The following is a 17989-nucleotide window of genomic DNA, read 5'->3' on the forward strand; positions in this document are numbered from 1 at the left end:
GTAAAATCGTTAATGAACAATTAATTATTTATTATTATTTGGTATAGATATCTCCGACCATATCTAATTTATATTTTAAACCTTTCTATGACTAAAATCTAGGGTAGACACTTCATTTACTTCCCTTGAGCTACTGGGTTAGGCTTTCAGAGCGCGTTTCTTACGGCAGTAGCAAGATTATTATTAGTAGTAGTAGTAGGAGTACAGGGTATTAAATGAAACGGCTCCCTCGTTCGTTATCGCTTGTGATTGCTTTTTTATTTTCTCAGTGGCACCATATGTTTTTGTAAGTTCCTTCCTACTCTTTCAAATTCCCCTCTGAAAAGATCTGTTAAAATACATTTTTAGCTGCTGATTCATCTTTAATCTGCTCCTGACGTTACTACTTGCTGAGCAGTAAAGTATTTAACTTCGTTTATTCCCTCACTTCATGTATCTAATTTACCCAGTTTCATCTTTTCCTATAATGCAGCTCTATAGTGAATAGTAGTGGCCGTCGGACGTGTCTGCTTTTCGCTCCTGCATCAAATGCTTGACAAGTGGCTTCCTAGTGATTAATATGATTATATATGATTATACTACGATTATATATTCAGTCCCACGAAGAGTGTTTCGTATTCAGGTCATGCAGGTAGGGGTAAGCACATTGCCTGGGTTACTGGGTAGTGTGTACGTTTTGTAGAACATGAGCAAACAAGAAATGGAGTGAAAAGTGAAAGCCTACAAATAATTTACTGCATCTGAAAATGTGTTGTGGTGATTGGAAAGTGTTGAGAGACAGTTTGATATATGAGTCTGAAGCTCTGGACGATAAATTGAGGTTGACAGTAGAGAAAATAGTTCGCTGTCTGTAAAGGTGGATGAAGTAAACGATGAGGTCATCAGTAAGATATGAAAGGTATTCACAACTGACACATCGAATTCCTTGCATGCTGATGCAGCCAAGAAGAGGAAGACAGGTGCTAAAAAGAATATTCTGCTTGATGAGACAAGAAATTGACTGACCGACTGATTTAATATTAAATCATCTGGTGTTACAGAACAAGGTCATGGGCACCGAAAAATAAGTTGGTTATATCTTTTTTTTCGTAAAATCTACATAATGGTAACAAACATGAAATTCATAAGTTATAAAACAAACTAAAATCATGAAAGCTTTTAAAACAGTGTACAGTTACTTAAATCTTTCGTTAAAAACTAATTATATTTTGCCTGGGAGTAAGGCTCTTCCTATGAAATTAAAAATACCGTAAAGGTTAAAGTATATTTCTCCTCCGGGTCTTCAGAAGGGAATATCTTCTCAGGTGAACAAGGCCGGAACCTAACAGCAAGTCTCGTACAGTCAACGGGACCGAACAGTGACCACAGAATATATAGCTGGGGTTGCTTGTCCATAAGAAATCCCTGTGTCAAACACGTGTGTCCAATCCTAAGAAGACATACGGCAGTGTTCCATCTCCTTGGAATATTATTGTAGACCCATGGGGCAGATGACCAGGTGATTTCCAAAATTTTCTGGTTACTGCCAACCAGGTTTTCCAGTGAGGTTCTCCAAAACTCCTTCATTCCCATCTTGGGAAAGGTCTCTGAAGGTCAAAGGAATCAGTATTTCTATAGAATTTTATATATCACTCTTTGCCAAATTATCTACCCTTCCATATGGGCTGGTACACAAAAAAAGTTCATTTCTACACAACGTAAAAAGAAATATGTACCTGAGGCTTTGGGTGGAATTGAAATTCGCTGACACCAGCTTTACAGAGACGAAAATAGTCATGAAGTGTGAAACTGCAGGAGAGAGAGAGAGAGAGAGAGAGAGAGAGAGAGAGAGAGAGAGAGAGAGAGAGAGAGAGAGAGAGAGAGAGAGAGAGAGAGAGAGAGAGAATGTCAACAATATTAAGAACAAGACTTCGAGTATTTTTGATAAACCATCTGTTGCTGGGAAGACTATACAGTACATATTGAAATATGACCCTTTTGTTAGAGAATTCATAAAAATCGTGATGAGCTGCAGCTAGAGTGGCGACATATAATGTAAGACATATATCACTTCATTATGTGTTTCTATTCCCCACCAGAGAGAGAGAGAGAGAGAGAGAGAGAGAGAGAGAGAGAGAGAGAGAGAGAGAGAGAGAGAGAGAGAGAGAGAGAGAGAGAGAGAGAAGATTTATAGAACAAGTGATTGTAACTTTACAGTTAAAAATGCCCATATTGCATGAGATATCGTAGGTTTGACGAGGATCATGTGGTGAATAAGGGATGGTGTAAAACATTAGATGAAGAGATTTAGATGATTAGATACAGAATCACAAATAAGCCGTTGCTTTAAAAATATAAAACGATGGAAATGGAACAAATGAATAGATATAGGGCTGAGTGTTCGAGCCTCAGAGTCTGAGGAATTGTAGTTAAAGCATTCAATTTTTTAAAGGATTTCGGAGAGATACTTCAGAGCATTTGAAAAATATTCCCAAAATTGGTCCAAGAAAATATTAGAAAATTTTCATTTTTACTGACTGCTACGCCGGGGAAAAAACATTAAAGATACTTGCAGAATATACTAACATGAACTGGCTTTTGAGGAGTATAAGAAAGACTAATTTTTTTCTTGAAAGGCTTGATATTTTCAGTTCTCCTGATATCAGTATGAGCTTATTGTAGTGTTTTGAGGCGGAACATATAAAGACTCTAAAACAAATTTTCGAAGTGCATCTTGTCTCAAGTAACTAGCTAATATTTTGTTGGCTCCACCTGTAGGATGCAAGTCTTTCTGATATTTTGGACACCCAGTCGATAGCTCGACGAGTTATGGCACATATTTCAAACATTATTCTAGCTCAGATAGGGAGCCATCGGAACTCAGAAAATACAGGGGTAATCCTGTCCAGAGCTGCAACACCGTTTATTAACCTTTTTGTTTATTTTAATATATTTTGCTGCTTTCTAAGTTGCACCTTAGGCAGATTATGATAGGAAGAGTTGCATTAGTCCATTCTATTTTATTGACTCTGCAGGATTAACGTTAGAGTTTTTATTTTATCCAAAATAATATATTTACTCACATAAATCATGAATTTAAGAGAGAGAGAGAGAGAGAGAGAGAGAGAGAGAGAGAGAGAGAGAGAGAGAGAGAGAGAGAGACCCAAAATGGATATTATCTTAATATGACGTCATAAGAAACCCCTGACTGTTGTAATGGGAGCTTTTTGTTTCCACGACCTAAACCAATCAAGTTAAGGGACATTGGTGCGAGAGCAGTGGCCGACCGATGATGTCCGAATCGATTCCCATCCGACGAGAGACAATCCTTTTATTCGTATAATATGGGAAAAATATAATGTAAAATCCATTGATTCCTCTATTTTTTTATTTTTATATATTTATTAAATTAATATGCAGAGGTTTTTTGTGTATTTAAGGCTTATAATGGTTGAGTTGTATAAATATTAAATGATTCGGACAATCCTCGCGAACGCTATTCCGCGCACATCGCTCCCATATGGCCGCAACACCGCTCGACCATCTTTGTTGTTTTGAGTAGCGTCTGTTTGTGTGTGGCGGAGTGAATTTTCCCGGTCGCCGAGATGGCCATAAATCCTCGTAAGGATGGCGGTCCCAACGCCAAGTATTACGAGTCGACGGAGACGGTGTCGCAGTTCGAAAACGTGAAGACATGGCTGATGAAGAACGCCAAAAAGGTAGGTTTGTTGGGGTGGGCCAGATTCGGCCCGAATCATTTGTAGGTACCGCCGCGGAAACGTCAAAAGCATTTTGCCGAATATTGCCGGTAGCCATTCATATCTCCCTTCATTTGCATTTTTTATTTGCCCAGAAACAAAGGATTGAAGTGTGAATGAGGTATTTGTTAGGAGATTGGTTTTTGTGGGGGGTGTGTGAAGTCATCCCGAATCTTTTGCCGCCGCGGAAACGTCAAAAGCATTTTATCGAATATTGTCGATAGTCATTCATATCTCCCTTAATTTACATCATTTATTTCCATCTTTTATTTGCCCAGAAACAAATTATTAAAGTATGACCGAGGTATTTGTTAGGAGATTGTTTTTGTGGGGATGTGTGTGAGGTCATCCCGAATCTTTTGCCGCCGCGGAAACGTCAAAAGTATTTTGCCGAATATTGTCGATAGCCATTCTTATCTCCCTTAATTTACATCTTTTATTTGCATCTTTTATGTTCCCAGAAACAGAGGATTAAAGTATGAACAAGGTATTTGTTAGGAGATTGTTTTTGTAGGGTGTGCATGAGATCATCCCGAATCTTTTGCCGCCGTGGAGACGTCAAAAGGATTTTGCTGAAGACATCATTAATACCTCCTCATTTGACTAATTATCTTTCGCCAGAAGTGGAGCATTAGAGTACGAATGAGTGTCTTTGTGAAAGGATTTTATTAGGGAATTGTTTATATGATGTAAACAAGGTATTCTCGACCGTAGGGGCACCTTAGGCGAGGGTATGCGGGGATGTTAGGTTAGGCTAGGTTCGACAAGAAGACATTTGCTGCAACTAAGCTGCCTGGTTGGGTTGGGCTACATTCAGAAGTTCATATGGTAAAACTGAAGGCGACTACCGCATCCCTCTGGTTCGGTAACTGCCAGGTTATGTGCAAAATAGATGCCCATGGGAAGGGTCCTGGTCATTTCGGCCGTACGTCATTTAAGCCCTAACATCCAAACTGGCAGTCGGCCAAATTGGGTGTATATAATACTTGGATCTCTGAGGGGCTAATACTAAACACGGTGTCCCAAGGAGCTTCGCCATGTCTTACAGCCTAAACTTCTTATGGCCTAAAGTTGTGACAGCCTAACAGGTTCATGGCCAAAAATAATACGGTCTAATCGTCCTGGACTCCTTGGGAATGGGTGTAAAAACATAAACAAAAGACGGTAAATATCATAAACAATCAAAAGCATAAATTAAAGGCATTAAATAAACCAGTCAGTGACTAGCAGGAACCAGGCTGCAGTAGTAGTCTTCAGTTTTACCCTATCTACCTGATTTATAGTCTGACTAAAGTTAATCTGTCTCCCTCAATCCGGGGTTGTTTTATCCAGTCAGAAAATCTTACTTATCCTCACCCCATGTGGTCCTGGTCATTTTGGCCATGAGTCATTTAGGCCGTAACATCCAAGTCAACGTAAGACGTTATATTTATGGTATTTTCCGTTATGTTTGTAATATTTACTGTCATTATCTTATGTTTTACTTACATTCCCAAGGGGCTGGTACTAAACACAGTGCCCATTTTGCACATAGATGTGCTGACAGCCTAAATGACTTATGGCCAAAACGACCTGAACTCATCCCATGGACCTCCCAGAAACAAGAGACCGTTCCAGGACAACACTGATTTACCTACAGTATTGCTTGAGGAGATTCAGTGTACAATATTATTTTTTCCTAACGGTAGTTTTTATTTTTATTAGCAAGTTTGGTCCAGATTCAGGGCATTTATACAGTATATTCTTCAGACGATTAGAAACGAAAACATCTTTATCTTACCATATGATCAAAACAGTTTAATTTAGGATGTAAATTTTTCATTTGTAATTTTTTTTATAGAAATTTTCCATTACTCGTCATCAAATTTCAGTTTGTTTGCTCATATGGGTGGGGTCCAGTGTCTCTAAAAGTACTCTTACTCATTCGTGAATGAAGTGAATGTCAGAAACATTCAAGGCACACAGTAAAACAGGAAAATGATATTTTCTAGTCTAAAATACCATGATGGTTTAAAGTAAAACCATCTTACCAGTATTCTATCCATTGCATATCATGATGGGTTAAAGTAAAATCATCTTACCAGTATTCTATCCATTGCATGTCATGATGGTTTAAAGTAAAACCATCTTACCAGTATTCTATCCATTGCATATCATGATGGTTTAAAGTAAAATCATCTTACCAGTATTCTATCCATTGCACATTAATTCCTGTGCTACCATCAAATTTGCAAATAAGCTATCCTGATTGTAGGCATAACTTTATATGCAATATATTTAAGCAAGCTTCACCTCTTAATTACTATTACCTAATTAGGGCTGGACTCCATGGGACTCTCTCTAGGCTAGTACACTTGATGTGGATTACCCTACTCCAAAATTCAGGTTTTTGACACCATTTGGCCTACCACGCCAACATTTAAGACAGGCTCTCAATCTGTCGTTGTAAATTGGTAGAAGTTACGGTATTATATGACTTTGATAGCATTACCTGTACTTTATATTTAAGTTTTTATCCTGGCATTAAAAATTTACTGTTACCAAGATATATGTTGTCATTTGTTTATGTTTCAACATTCATCCCCATGGGGCTGGTACTAATCATGGTCCTTATTAGTGGGGTGGGGATTAAAGTAAAAATTTACCGCCGTTGAGATAGCACAGGAATTGTAGTTGCTCAAAGGTGAGATAATACTGGAATATTAAAGGTAATAAATGAAAATATTTGTGAGGCCTAAGACAACATTGTTGTAGGTATAACAGTCTCCCCGGTAGAACAAACTATTGCACTGTACATGATCCAAGAGGTCATCTTAGTTTGTTTTAAAGTGTGTTGAAAACTTGCTATCAAAACTGTCGAAGTTATGTCTCTCTCATTTATCTAAACCTTGGTGTAGGGATTGTAATCCTTTAGTGGTCATGCATGTGGCTTAAACTGCATCCCATCCAAGGATTGTGTTTCAGAATATTACCCTTTCAGATTCTGGGCAGTCAGAAACTGCTTCATTTCCCTGGCTAAAGTACTGATTTTTCCCTCTATTTGTCTCCATCTGTGTCTGTTGTTGTCCTAGTAATTTTTTTCTAATTCTCCATTATATAGGATGCCTGTGGCCCTTAAAATCATTCACTTTCTCCCCACTGGGGGTTAGTGCCGCCAGTGCACTTCACATGGTAAACTGTAGGCATTACTTAAGGCTCTTTGCAGCGTGCCTTTGGCCCGTAGCTGCAAGTAACCTCTTTCATTCCTTTTACTGTATATACCTGTGTTCATGTTCTCTTTCTTCAGTTGACTTTCCACCCTCTCTAATAAGTGTTTCATAGTGCAGTTGCAAGGTTTTCTTCCTGTTACACCTTTCAAACATAGTTATTGTCAGTTTTCCTTCCAACTCTGAGTGATTTCATAGGTCCCTGCACTTGGCCTTTGGCCTAATTTCAATATCACAACTCCAGCAACTTCATTCTGTCCAGTTTCTGATTTTAATCAATCCATTGTAGCTTTGATGAATGTTATTGCATCTGAAGAGGCATAAGACTCCAACATTGTGTAATACAGTACTGTATTCAGGTTAGATTTGGCATCAGTGGCTATTCAGTTGCAATGTAACAACAGGCTTCACACCAAAAATTGGATGGTTTTTGGAAATAAAATAAAACTATACACATGTTTAATAACTTCATGGAGGCCTTGAGCTGTAGGTAGATCTTTAAATTCCTATCTTTCTGTGCCAGTTATTTCTTTAGTTTGAAGATGAAACATTGTTGTAGTCATAAAAAGTACATGCATATAAACTATGCTGTTTTTTGTGTCATATTATTTCCATAGCACAGGTAGATGTTGACACTGTTTTCAAGTGTCCATGTATTTTGTACTAGTAAACATTGCCTGGCTTGATCATATGACCTGTAATGCTGTCACATTATATGAGCATTATTCTTTTGTTCCATGCTTTATTCCATTTTCCCAGCTTTGCACTATCATGAATTTATATTCAATTTCACCTTGATCAAAAATATACCATGAACGTTATGAATTTTAAATTAGCATATAAGTTTCCTTTACATTTTTAATAAACATTTTGCACCATAGTAAAGTTTTGATTGCATAAACTTATTTATGGATATTTGAGAGCCTACTTTATCCAGTATTTATACATGAATTACAGTGAATACTTAAAAAGATAACTGATATTAATGTAGGTGGGTCATCATCGTTGGCCACTTAGATCTTATACCACCCAAGTTTAGTAGGGCTCAAAAGCATTTTTGCAACTTAGGCTTAAATATTTTTACATGGGGAAAATATTCAAGTTTCAGTGTAGTTTTTTACCAGATAGGCTTAAATATTTTTATATGGGGAAAATATTCAAGTTCCAGTGTAGTCTTTTACCAGATAGGATCATTCAGATACAACTAATGGTTTGCCTATACAGTGAACCTCCCGTATTCGCGGGGGATGCGTCCCCCCCCCGCAAATAGCTAAAATCCGCGAATACTTAAAACCCCTCTAAAAACACTTAGAACTGCCCATTTTGATAGTTTAAACACAGAAAACCCTGTAAAAATGCATATACCTGAGTATTTTAATAGTTTTATCACAAAAAGTGCATTTATTCATGAAAATTATATGAAAATACAGTAATTAGTGAATATTTCTCAGTGAAAAATACTGCGAATGGGCGAATTTTCCGCGAATAATGGCTAGATATGTTCCACAGAGAAACCCGCAAATGCGTGAGTCCACGAATCATGAGAACGCGAATACAGGGGGTTTACTGTACAGGTAGTCCCCAGGTTACGACGGGTCCAGCTTACGATGTTCCGAGGTTATAACGCTTTTCAAATATATTCATCAGAAATGATTTCCCGGTTTACGACACCAATCCAACAGAAGAATATGGCTCCAAAACGGCAGAATAATAAAGATTTGGAGGTTTTTTGATAAACTCAATAAAAATGCAGTTTACATCATTTTCATTACACCCAAGGCATTAAAAGTTAGGTTTTCTTAGGATTTTTGACGATTTTCAATGATTTTTCAGCTTACGATTTTTGGCTTACGACGCGGCATAGGAATGGAACCCCCATCGTAAACCGGGGACTGCCTGTATTGTAAAATTATCCAATGAAGATTTATATCTGTGGTAAAGTAAGCTTCAAAAGTTAATCATTGCTTTATGCCAGAAATTAGCTGTTGTATTTTTACACCATGTTGTGTATTAAGGTGTTAAGATGTGAAAGTGCCTTATTATTTTTAAAAATTTCTTTTACAGTATGTGGCAGCAGATCCCCCAAATAACAAAGGCTTGGCTCAGCTTGTGGTCCAGCTGTTACAGTTTATGGAAGATAACTTTGGTCCTAAAGTCACAAAGGCTCCCATGACCAAATTACCTGTAAGTATAATTTTATAATTTGTTCATGAAACTTACCTGTCAGATATATATATAGCTGTATTCTCTGTTAGTCCGACAGAATTTCAAAACTTACGACACACGCAGTGGGAGATCAGGTGGTTAGTACCCATTCCCGCCGCTGGGAGGCGGGTATCAGGAACCATTCCCATTTTCTATTCAGATTTTCTCTGTCGCCGGTACTGTCAACACTTGTTTTCAGTACCTCCGTCTTGGATTTCGGATAAAACTTGATTGTCACTTGAGTATTGGTTTGATTTTTGGTTTTTTGACTTGGACTTGTGGCTAGGCATACGCTATTGTGGATTGTTTTGGATTTGGCTTTGTTTTTTCCTGGGAGTAAGATGTCTGAATCTAGTTCTTCTAGTTATCGAGTTTGCCGTGTGCAAGACTGTAAGGTGAGGCTTCCGAAAATTTCGGTAGATCCTCACACTGTATGCTCGGGTTGTAGAGGACATGTTTGTTTGTTGAATGACCGATGCAAGGAGTGTGAATCTTTGTCTGATGCTAGTTGGAGGACTTATGATTCTTATGTGAGAAAGCTAGAGCGAGATAGGCTCAGGAGGTCTTCCTCCAGAAGTGGTAGGAGTCAGGGTAGTGTGCTTTCACCTGTTAACCCTCCTGTAGACGTAGCTCTTCCTAACCCTGTGGTGTTGCCCCCTAACCCTGGGGTTGTGTCTGCGGATGGTGATGCCCTGGCCATTATTATGTCTTCCATTCGTACCTTGGAAGCTAATATGCTCGCTCTTCAAAGTGCTGTGAAGTGCAGTGATAGTGTCCGTCCCCCTAGTGTTGTGGAGGGGGCGTCAGATCGGCCGTATAACGCCTCTAGGTCTAGACCTCTGTCGGACTCCCAGGACTCAGGGAGTGGGCAAGTCGAAAGCCGCAAGAGGGTTACGCGGACCCCCACCGATCTGGCGTCCCTTCGCATGTCCTGATGACGCTTCCCAGGCTGCCAAGGATCGTGCACGGCACGAATCCTTAAGGATTGCTTCTCTTCCCCCGATTCCTCCTCCCCGCGTCGGGAATGGAAATCTCGGGATTCTCGCCCTTTGAAGAGAAGCTTCAAAGAAGGGGACGCTTCACGTCCCTTTTCTCGTGACGCTTCACGTCCCTTTTCTCGTGACGCTCTTCGCTCTTCTCCGGAGGATTTTGACGCCATCCCACCGCAGAAGAGGACCAGGACGTCATCGGACGATGACGCTTTTGAGCGCTCCGCTCGCTCCAGAAAGAAGGCTGTTGCTTCCCCTGTGAGAAGCAAGAAGGCGTCCCCTCGCCCCTCTTCTTCTCATAGGATCAGTCCTTCTCCTGAAGTAGAATCTTCTCCTACTCGTAAGCTGCTCCTTGGCATGCAGGAGCAATTGGCTTCTTTAATGGCCCAGAAGGAGACCGATGCGTGTCGTCGTCGAAAGGATTCCCGGCTGCCGATCAAGAGGTCTAAACCTTCCCCTTCTCCTTCTCCTCGTTAAATCGTCGTCTCATGCTTCGCCCGCTAGAAGTCCTGTTGCTCAGCGTTTTACTGGTCTTGGCAGGGATCGCAATTTCCCGCTTTCTGATACGCTTCACGCTGCCAGGCTTGACGCCCCTCGCTACGACGACCCTCTTGTTTCTCGTCATGACGCTTCTCACGCTGCCAAGCGTGGCGCTTCATGCTGCTAAGCGTGGCGACGCTCATGCTGCTAAGCGTGACGCTTCTCATGCTGCTCGGCAGGACGCCTCCTTGCTGCTCGACATGACGCCTCCTTGCTGCTCGCCATGACGCCTCCCTGGCTGCTCGCCAGGGCGCCTCCCTTGCAGTTCGCCAAGACGCCTCCTTGCTGCTCGCACGACGCCTTTCTTGCTGCGCGTTGGCATGACGCCTCCGCTGCTCGCACTCACCAGGACTCGTCCGGATCGATCGTCAAGAAGCTCGTCGATTCTCGCCAGAAGGGGAGAACTCCGCTCAAGTGACTCTCATTTTGATTCTTCTGCTCGTGACTTTCGTGACTCCTCTCGGACTTCTTCCAAGCAGAAGTCCCTTTTGCATGTTGGTCTGCAAGGACTTCGTCCCTTCCGGTTCTTCTCCTGCCCCTTCCGTTGCTCCTGTGGAAGAAGGAGAGCTTTCTTGCGCTTCGGATCCTGCAGTTGAGGATCAGACATCTTCTTCTTCAGCTTCTGCAGACTACCAAGTCTTAACTAGGCTGCTGAAAGACTTGTTTGGGGACAAGTTTCAACCCTCTGCTCCTCGCCCTCCCCCCTCGCAGCTTACCTCGTCTAAGTCACAAAAGTCTTCTGGTTTTGTGAAGATGGCTACGTCTCTCTCTACGAAGAGGGCCTTTAGCAAGGTTCAAGAGTGGATGGACTCCAGGAAGGCTCAGTGCAAGACTTCTTTCGCCCTACCTCCATCAAGATTGAGTGGAAAAGCAGGAATTTGGTACGAGACAGGAGAGGAGGTTGGTTGGAGAGTTCCTTCCTCTTCCCAAGGGGATTTTGCCAGCCTTGTGGACGCTCCCAGAAGGTCTCTCCTTTCTTCAGCTAAGGTGTCCTGGTCTTTATCTGAGATTGATCATCATCTGAAAGGCCTTTTCAGGTCCTTAGAAGTTTTTAACTTTTTGGACTGGTGCCTGGGAGTCTTGGATTTGCAGGCTCAGTAGCCCTGACTCCATTAGCCTGGGAGACTTGTTTAGTGTCCTATCCTGTATGGACAAGGCGGTTAGGGATGGCTCCGAAGAACTGGCTGCCCATTTCTGTGGGGCCTTTTAAAGAAGAGAGCCATTTACTGCAACTTCACGGCGAAGTCGGTCTCTCTACTCAGAAGGCAGAATTGTTGTTCGCCTCCGCTTTCTAGCCATCTTTTTCCCCAACCCTTAGTCAAGGATATGGCCTCCACATTGCAAGAGAAGGCTACTCAGGACCTCCTGGCCCAGTCTTCTAGACGTCCTGCAGCCCCTTCGACTTCTTCCCTTGGACAGACTTCCAAGATTCAGAAGCCCTTTCGTGGAAGATCTTCCTCTAGATCGATCCTTTCGAGGCAGAGGTCCCTCAAGAGGTAGAGCCCCTTCTAAGACCAGGGCAAGAAATGACTCCTTAAACCTTCAGACACCGGTAGGAGCCAGGCTCCTTTCTTTTGCAAAAGCCTGGAGAGAGAGGGGGCGGACAGCTGGTCCCTCCAAGTCATCGAAAAGGGATACAAGATCCCATTCCTCGTATTGCCTCCATTGACTACGATTCCCATAGATCTGTCGCCATCCTATCATCAGGAGAAACAGCAAATTCTCTTCAACCTGCTCGATCAAATGCTCGAGAAGAGCTGTGGAGCAAGTCTCGGATTTACAATCCCGGGCTTTTACAACAGGCTGTTTCTTGTTCCGAAGCAGTCAGGGGGTTGGAGACCAGTTCTGGACGTCAGCAAGTTGAACCATTTCGTTCTGAAGGAAAAGTTCGTAATGGAGACGTCCCAGTCGGTCATGGGAGCCCTAAGACCAGGCGACTGGATGGTTTCTCTCGATCTCCAGGACGCCTATTTTCACGTTCCTATACATCCTCTATCGAGAAATACCTGAGATTTGTCCTGCGGGGACAGGTATTCCAGTTCAGGGCCCTTTGCTTCGGGCTCAGCACAGCTCCTATGGTTTTCACGATCTTGATGAGGAATGTTGCAAGATGGCTTCGCTTGGAGGAATAAGAATCTCCCTTTATTTGGACGATTGGCTCATTCGAGCCTCACAATGACAAGGTGTCTGGAGGATCTTCACACGACTTTGACCTTGACGAAGTCCCTGGGACTTCTGGTGAATTTCGAAAAGTCCCATCTGACCCCGACTCAGTCCATCGTTTATCTGGGGATTCAGATGGATTCAGTGGCTTTTCGAGCATTTCCGTCTCAAGAAAGACAACTTCAGTGTTTAGAAAAGTTTCAGCCTTCCTGAGGAAAGAAACATGCTCGGTGAGGGAATGGATGAGTCTGCTGGGGACCATTTCATCACTGGAGAAGTTTGTTTCCCTGGGGAGACTGCACCTCAGACCGCTTCAATTCTTCCTTGCAGAGAACTGGCACGACAAGGAGAATCTGGAAGCTTCTCTGAGTATCTCGCCAAAGGTAAAGAATCACCTTCGGTGGTGGCTCGATCCTTCGAAGTTGGCAGAAGGCCTTTCTCTTCAACTTCAGAACCCCGACCTAGTGTTGTTTTCCGACGCGTCCATTTCGGGGTGGGGAGCAACACTGGGGAGGGAAGAAGTGTCGGGCACCTGGAGAGGGAACAGGTGTCCTGGCACATAAACCTCAAAGAATTGGGGGGCGATTCAGTTGGCCCTTCTTTTCTTCGAGGAGCGAGTCTCGAACCGAGTTGTCCAGATCAACTCGGACAACACCACGGCCCTTTCATACCTCAAGAAACAGGGGGAACTCACTCTCGGTCCCTGTTCAACCTTAGCAAAGGACATTCTTCTGTGGGCACAGGCCCGAAAGATTACGATCCTCACGAGGTTTGTTGCAGGCGTGAGAACGTCCGTGCGGATCTTCTAAGTCGGCAGCGACAACTGCTCCCGACCGAATGGATCCTACACCAAGAGGTGTGTCAAGGACTGTGGAAGCTTTGGGGACGTCCCTTGGTAGATCTCTTCGCAACCTCCAAGACGAAGAGACTTCCTCTTTACTGCTCCCCTGTTCTCGACCCAGGAGCTCTCTCAGTGGACGCTCTTCTTTGGGATTGGTCGGGGATGGACGTGTATGCCTTTCCTCCGTACAAAATCATCGGAGAAGTCATCAGAAAGTTTGCGTCGTCGGAAGGGACGAGGATGACGTTGATCGCCCCATTTTGGCCTTGAGGAATGGTTCACAGAGGTCATGTCCTTCCTAGTAGACTTTCCGAGATCTCTGCCCATGAGAGTCGATCTACTCAGACAACCCCACTTCGAGAGGTACCACAAAAACCTCCCGCTCTGTGTCTGACTGCATTCAGACTATCGAGAAGCTGGCCAGAGCGAGAGGTTTTTCTAGACCAGTGGCGAAAGCTATTGCCAGGGCGAGAAGACTCTCTTCCAGCAATTTGTACCAATCGAAGTGGACCAGTATTTAGGAGATGGTGTAGAAAGAAGGGCATTTCTCCACCACGACCTCTGTGAGCCAGATAGCAGACTTCCTCTTATTTCTGAGGAGTGATATGAAACTTGCAGTCTCGACTATAAAGGGGTATAGAAGCATGCTTTCTTCTGTTTTTAGGCATAGAGACTTGGATCTGTCTAACAACAGAGACCTTCACGATCTCTTCAGATCCTTTGAAACCTCAAGGTGCCTCGGCTAAGGACTCCTTCTTGGAATTTGGATGTTGTGCTTCGTTCCTCATGTCCAGTTCGTTTGAGCCTCTTCTTCTGCTTCATTGAGGAACATTACTAGGAAGACTATTTTTCTAACCGCTCTAGCAACGGCAAAGAGGGTTAGTGAACTGCAAGCCTTTAGTAGGCATATAGGCTTTAAAGGGCATAACGCTGTTTGTTCCTTAAGCCCTTCCTTTTAGCGAAAAATGAAAGCCCGTCTAACCCTTGGCCCAAGAGTTTTGAAATCAAGGGTATGGCTGAAATCCTTATTCAAGAGCCAGAGAGTCCTTTGCCCTGTTAGGGCTCTCAAAGTCTACTTAGACAAGACGAAGGAAAGTCGAGGTCCCTCAGATAGTTTATGGTGTTCCGTAAAGAGACCGGACTTACCTATGTCAAAGAATGCTCTGGCTTTCTTTCTGAGAGATACGATTAAAGAAGCCCATTCATCCTGTCAAGACTCTGATTTGAAACTTCTGAAAGTCAATGCTCACGAGGTGAGGGCGGTTGCGACTTCAGTGGCTTTTCAGAAAAATATGTCACTCAGCAACATTCTGGGTGCCACATTTTGGCGGAGCAACTCTGTGTTCGCTTCACACTACCTGAGAGATGTGAAGACGACATATGAGAACTGCTTCTCGCTAGGACCATACGTTTCCGCAGATACTTTCCTGGGGGCAGGGGATGACACTCATCCTATCCTATAGAAATGGTTGGATAGTGTTTTTATGGTTGTTGGGTCGACTGCCTGTGGCGGACTTCCCAATCGTTAGCTTTAGTTGCGTTATCCTAACTTAGTTAGGCTTGGTCAGGTGGTTGGTTTTTGCTTCGTTTGCCCTCATTGTATGGTCAATATGGTCTTGTCACACTGTGGTCACGTCCCCGTTGACAGATCATCTAGAACTCACCAGCTATACAGGTCACACCCCTTGCTGGAGACTCTAGTTAAGCAGAAGCGGACTTGGGTGACAGTAATCACGGTCAGCTATGCTAACAGGTAAGGAACCAAAATATCTTTCACCTACTTGTAGTGTGTTTTTTCCAAATCCTATTCTGTCTGTACCCACCTCCAATGGTGGTATTCAGCTATATATATATCTGACAGGTAAGTTTCATGAACAAAATGATATTTTAATGATAAAATAAAGTTTGTTCATACTTACCTGGCAGATATATATATTCATAGTGCCCGCCCACCTCCCCTCAGGAGACAGTGGCACTAGAAAATCTGAATAGAAAATGGGAATGGTTCCTGATACCGCCTCCCAGCGGCGGAATGGGTACTAACCACCTGATCTCCCACTGCGTGTGTCGTAAGTTTTGAAATTCTGTCGGACTAACAGAGAATACAGCTATATATATATCTGCCAGGTAAGTATGAACAAACTTTATTTTATCATTAAAATATCATTTTTTAGTGGTCTTATTTTTATTTGAACATTTTATTAAGAGGTTCAGTTTACTCTTATTACTTTACTTCAGACTAGTTTTTCAGTCTGAATTGCCCCTTTTTAAGGGGTTGTGTGCAGCAATCTCCTCCTACAGTGGGACCTTTCTCCGTCTTGCTTTCCGTTTATATTAACTTGATCCAAAGCAGTCTGTAAGTCATTCCTCTCATGGTATATTAGTGTAGCCCTTTTCTTAGATAATCTGGTTGTTTAATAGAAGTCTGTTCCAGGTTTCTCCACTCTTATATATCATCATCTGTCCACACTTCATAGAAATTTTGTTTTATATAGCCATGTAATCTTTGATTCTGTCAGAATTCCTGTACACTTTTTTTCTTTTTATTCTTCCTATCTCCTTCTCCAAAGACATAGCCTTCCTTCACATTTTCAAAACTAGCTATCTCTTACTGAACTGGTAGACTCTCTAACTCTGGCATTTGCATTGTATGATGACACATTGTAAAAGTTGTCATTTTCTTCTTTTGGTCCCAAGTTTCTGGTGTGGGTACTGAAATCATATGTTCTTGTTCTCAATTGTCTTGTTTTTCCACATTTTCATTTTGGACCAGTTTGCTAATTGTGTTTTATTTGTATATGTGTTCCACTAGGATTTTTATTAATTTTTCAGTGCCAGTTATTATTTTTTCGTCTTTTTAGCATGCTGTGTATATATGTTAGGTTCTTGTATCATCCTGCCAATATCTCCGACTCGCTACTTTTACCAATGTTCTTAAGCATACTGTACTGTTTTCACTTTACTGAGCTCCCATCAAAGTAGTTTTAATTTTTTTGTTCAAATCAGATTCTGGGTGCCCCATGCCTCTTTAAAGGCAGCCTAAGAAAAGGTCATTCCTTTTGGGCAGCTCATTGCCAGTGGTGCTGCTATCTGCATGACAAGTTCCTCTGCTTATGCATTGAACATAGCCTTCTTCTTTGGTCTGGTCTGAAACCAATCGAATGATCGTTAACAATCTGAAGTATGCAGTAACAGACTGTTACTGCTTATATCAGATTGAAAATTGCTTTCCTTTTAATTATTGCTGTGTAGTAGATTGCCATTAAGAGAGAGTATTCTTGCTTTTTTTCATGATCTGTATTTTTTCAGTGCAATTTTAGTGCAGTGTTATTTTTTAGTATGTTTAGACAGAAACCATTGAATGAACCTGGTGAACGTAATTAAAGCTGTGGTCCAATTGTCTTTCCCTTTCAGATGAAGTGCTTCCTAGACTTTAAACCAGGTGGCGGCTTGTGTCATATACTTAGCACTGTGTACAAATTCAAGAGTGACCAGGGATGGCGCAGGTTTGATTTTCAGGTAAGTACTGTATTAATATGCATTTTTCATACAGCATTACTTCTTTTTAATTATGAACAAGCCCTGTAGGGCAGTGTACTTCATTCAGTACACTGTAGGCACTACTGTGCTTATGGATCTTTGCAGCATCCCATTGGCCCCTTTCTGCAACCCCTTTCATTCCTTTCACAATACCTCCATTCATATCCTCTTTCTTCCATCTTACTTTCCATCCTCTCGTAACAATTGTTTCAACATTGTTTTCAGCACTGAATGACCTCATATGTCCCAGTGGTTAGCCTTTGGGTTAAGTTTTATATTCCAGTTTGTATTACCTAGAAGATTTGAAATCCTCTGTGATATTGATAAGTTTCCTTAAATGAGACCACCTTTTGTCTCTTTCAGTCTCCGTCCCGCAAAGACACCAACATTGAGCTCTTCAAAGAAATTGAGAAATCATTGCTCTCCAACAAATGCTGGGCAAAGCCATCCGTATTCATCCACGGGGAAGTGGACAAGGAATTACGTAATGAGCTGAAAGACATTGTGAAGCGGCATGATGGAAAAATTGTTGGTAAGATTTTTAAGGTGTCACTCCCTAGGTGTGAAGGCTTTCTTAGACTGGAGAGTGTCGGCTTCCACTAGTCTTAGTAGATCTTTCACGCTACTGGTAGTTGCTACCATTCGAAAGGGGTTTTTGAAATATTTAGTGGCATTACTTTATTTTCTTCTCTTGGGAGGGCCATTCTTTAACTGAAATCTGTAATCACATGTTGTTTACTCCCAAAGTAGCGTGATGGCCAGTTGTCA

General features: G+C 42.1%; 1 protein-coding gene across 2 annotated transcripts in view; it reads left to right on the plus strand.

Annotated features, from left to right (window-relative positions):
• Positions 1-3475: 3475 nt before the first annotated feature.
• LOC136848570 (SWI/SNF complex subunit SMARCC2-like) overlaps positions 3476-17989 on the plus strand; it is a 30945-nt gene continuing 16431 nt past the window's right edge. The window contains exons 1-4 of one of the 2 annotated variants that reach the window (XM_067120858.1): positions 3476-3698; positions 9008-9127; positions 17096-17200; positions 17585-17753. In XM_067120858.1, coding sequence (XP_066976959.1) covers positions 3585-3698; positions 9008-9127; positions 17096-17200; positions 17585-17753 — 508 coding nt within the window. In that variant the 5' untranslated portion in view covers positions 3476-3584. The remainder of the gene's footprint in view (positions 3699-9007; positions 9128-17095; positions 17201-17584; positions 17754-17989) is intronic. The other variant, XM_067120859.1, reaches the window with a different exon arrangement.

The sequence above is a fragment of the Macrobrachium rosenbergii genome, chromosome 19, assembly GCF_040412425.1.
Source record: "Macrobrachium rosenbergii isolate ZJJX-2024 chromosome 19, ASM4041242v1, whole genome shotgun sequence".
NCBI classification, from domain to species: domain Eukaryota; kingdom Metazoa; phylum Arthropoda; class Malacostraca; order Decapoda; family Palaemonidae; genus Macrobrachium; species Macrobrachium rosenbergii.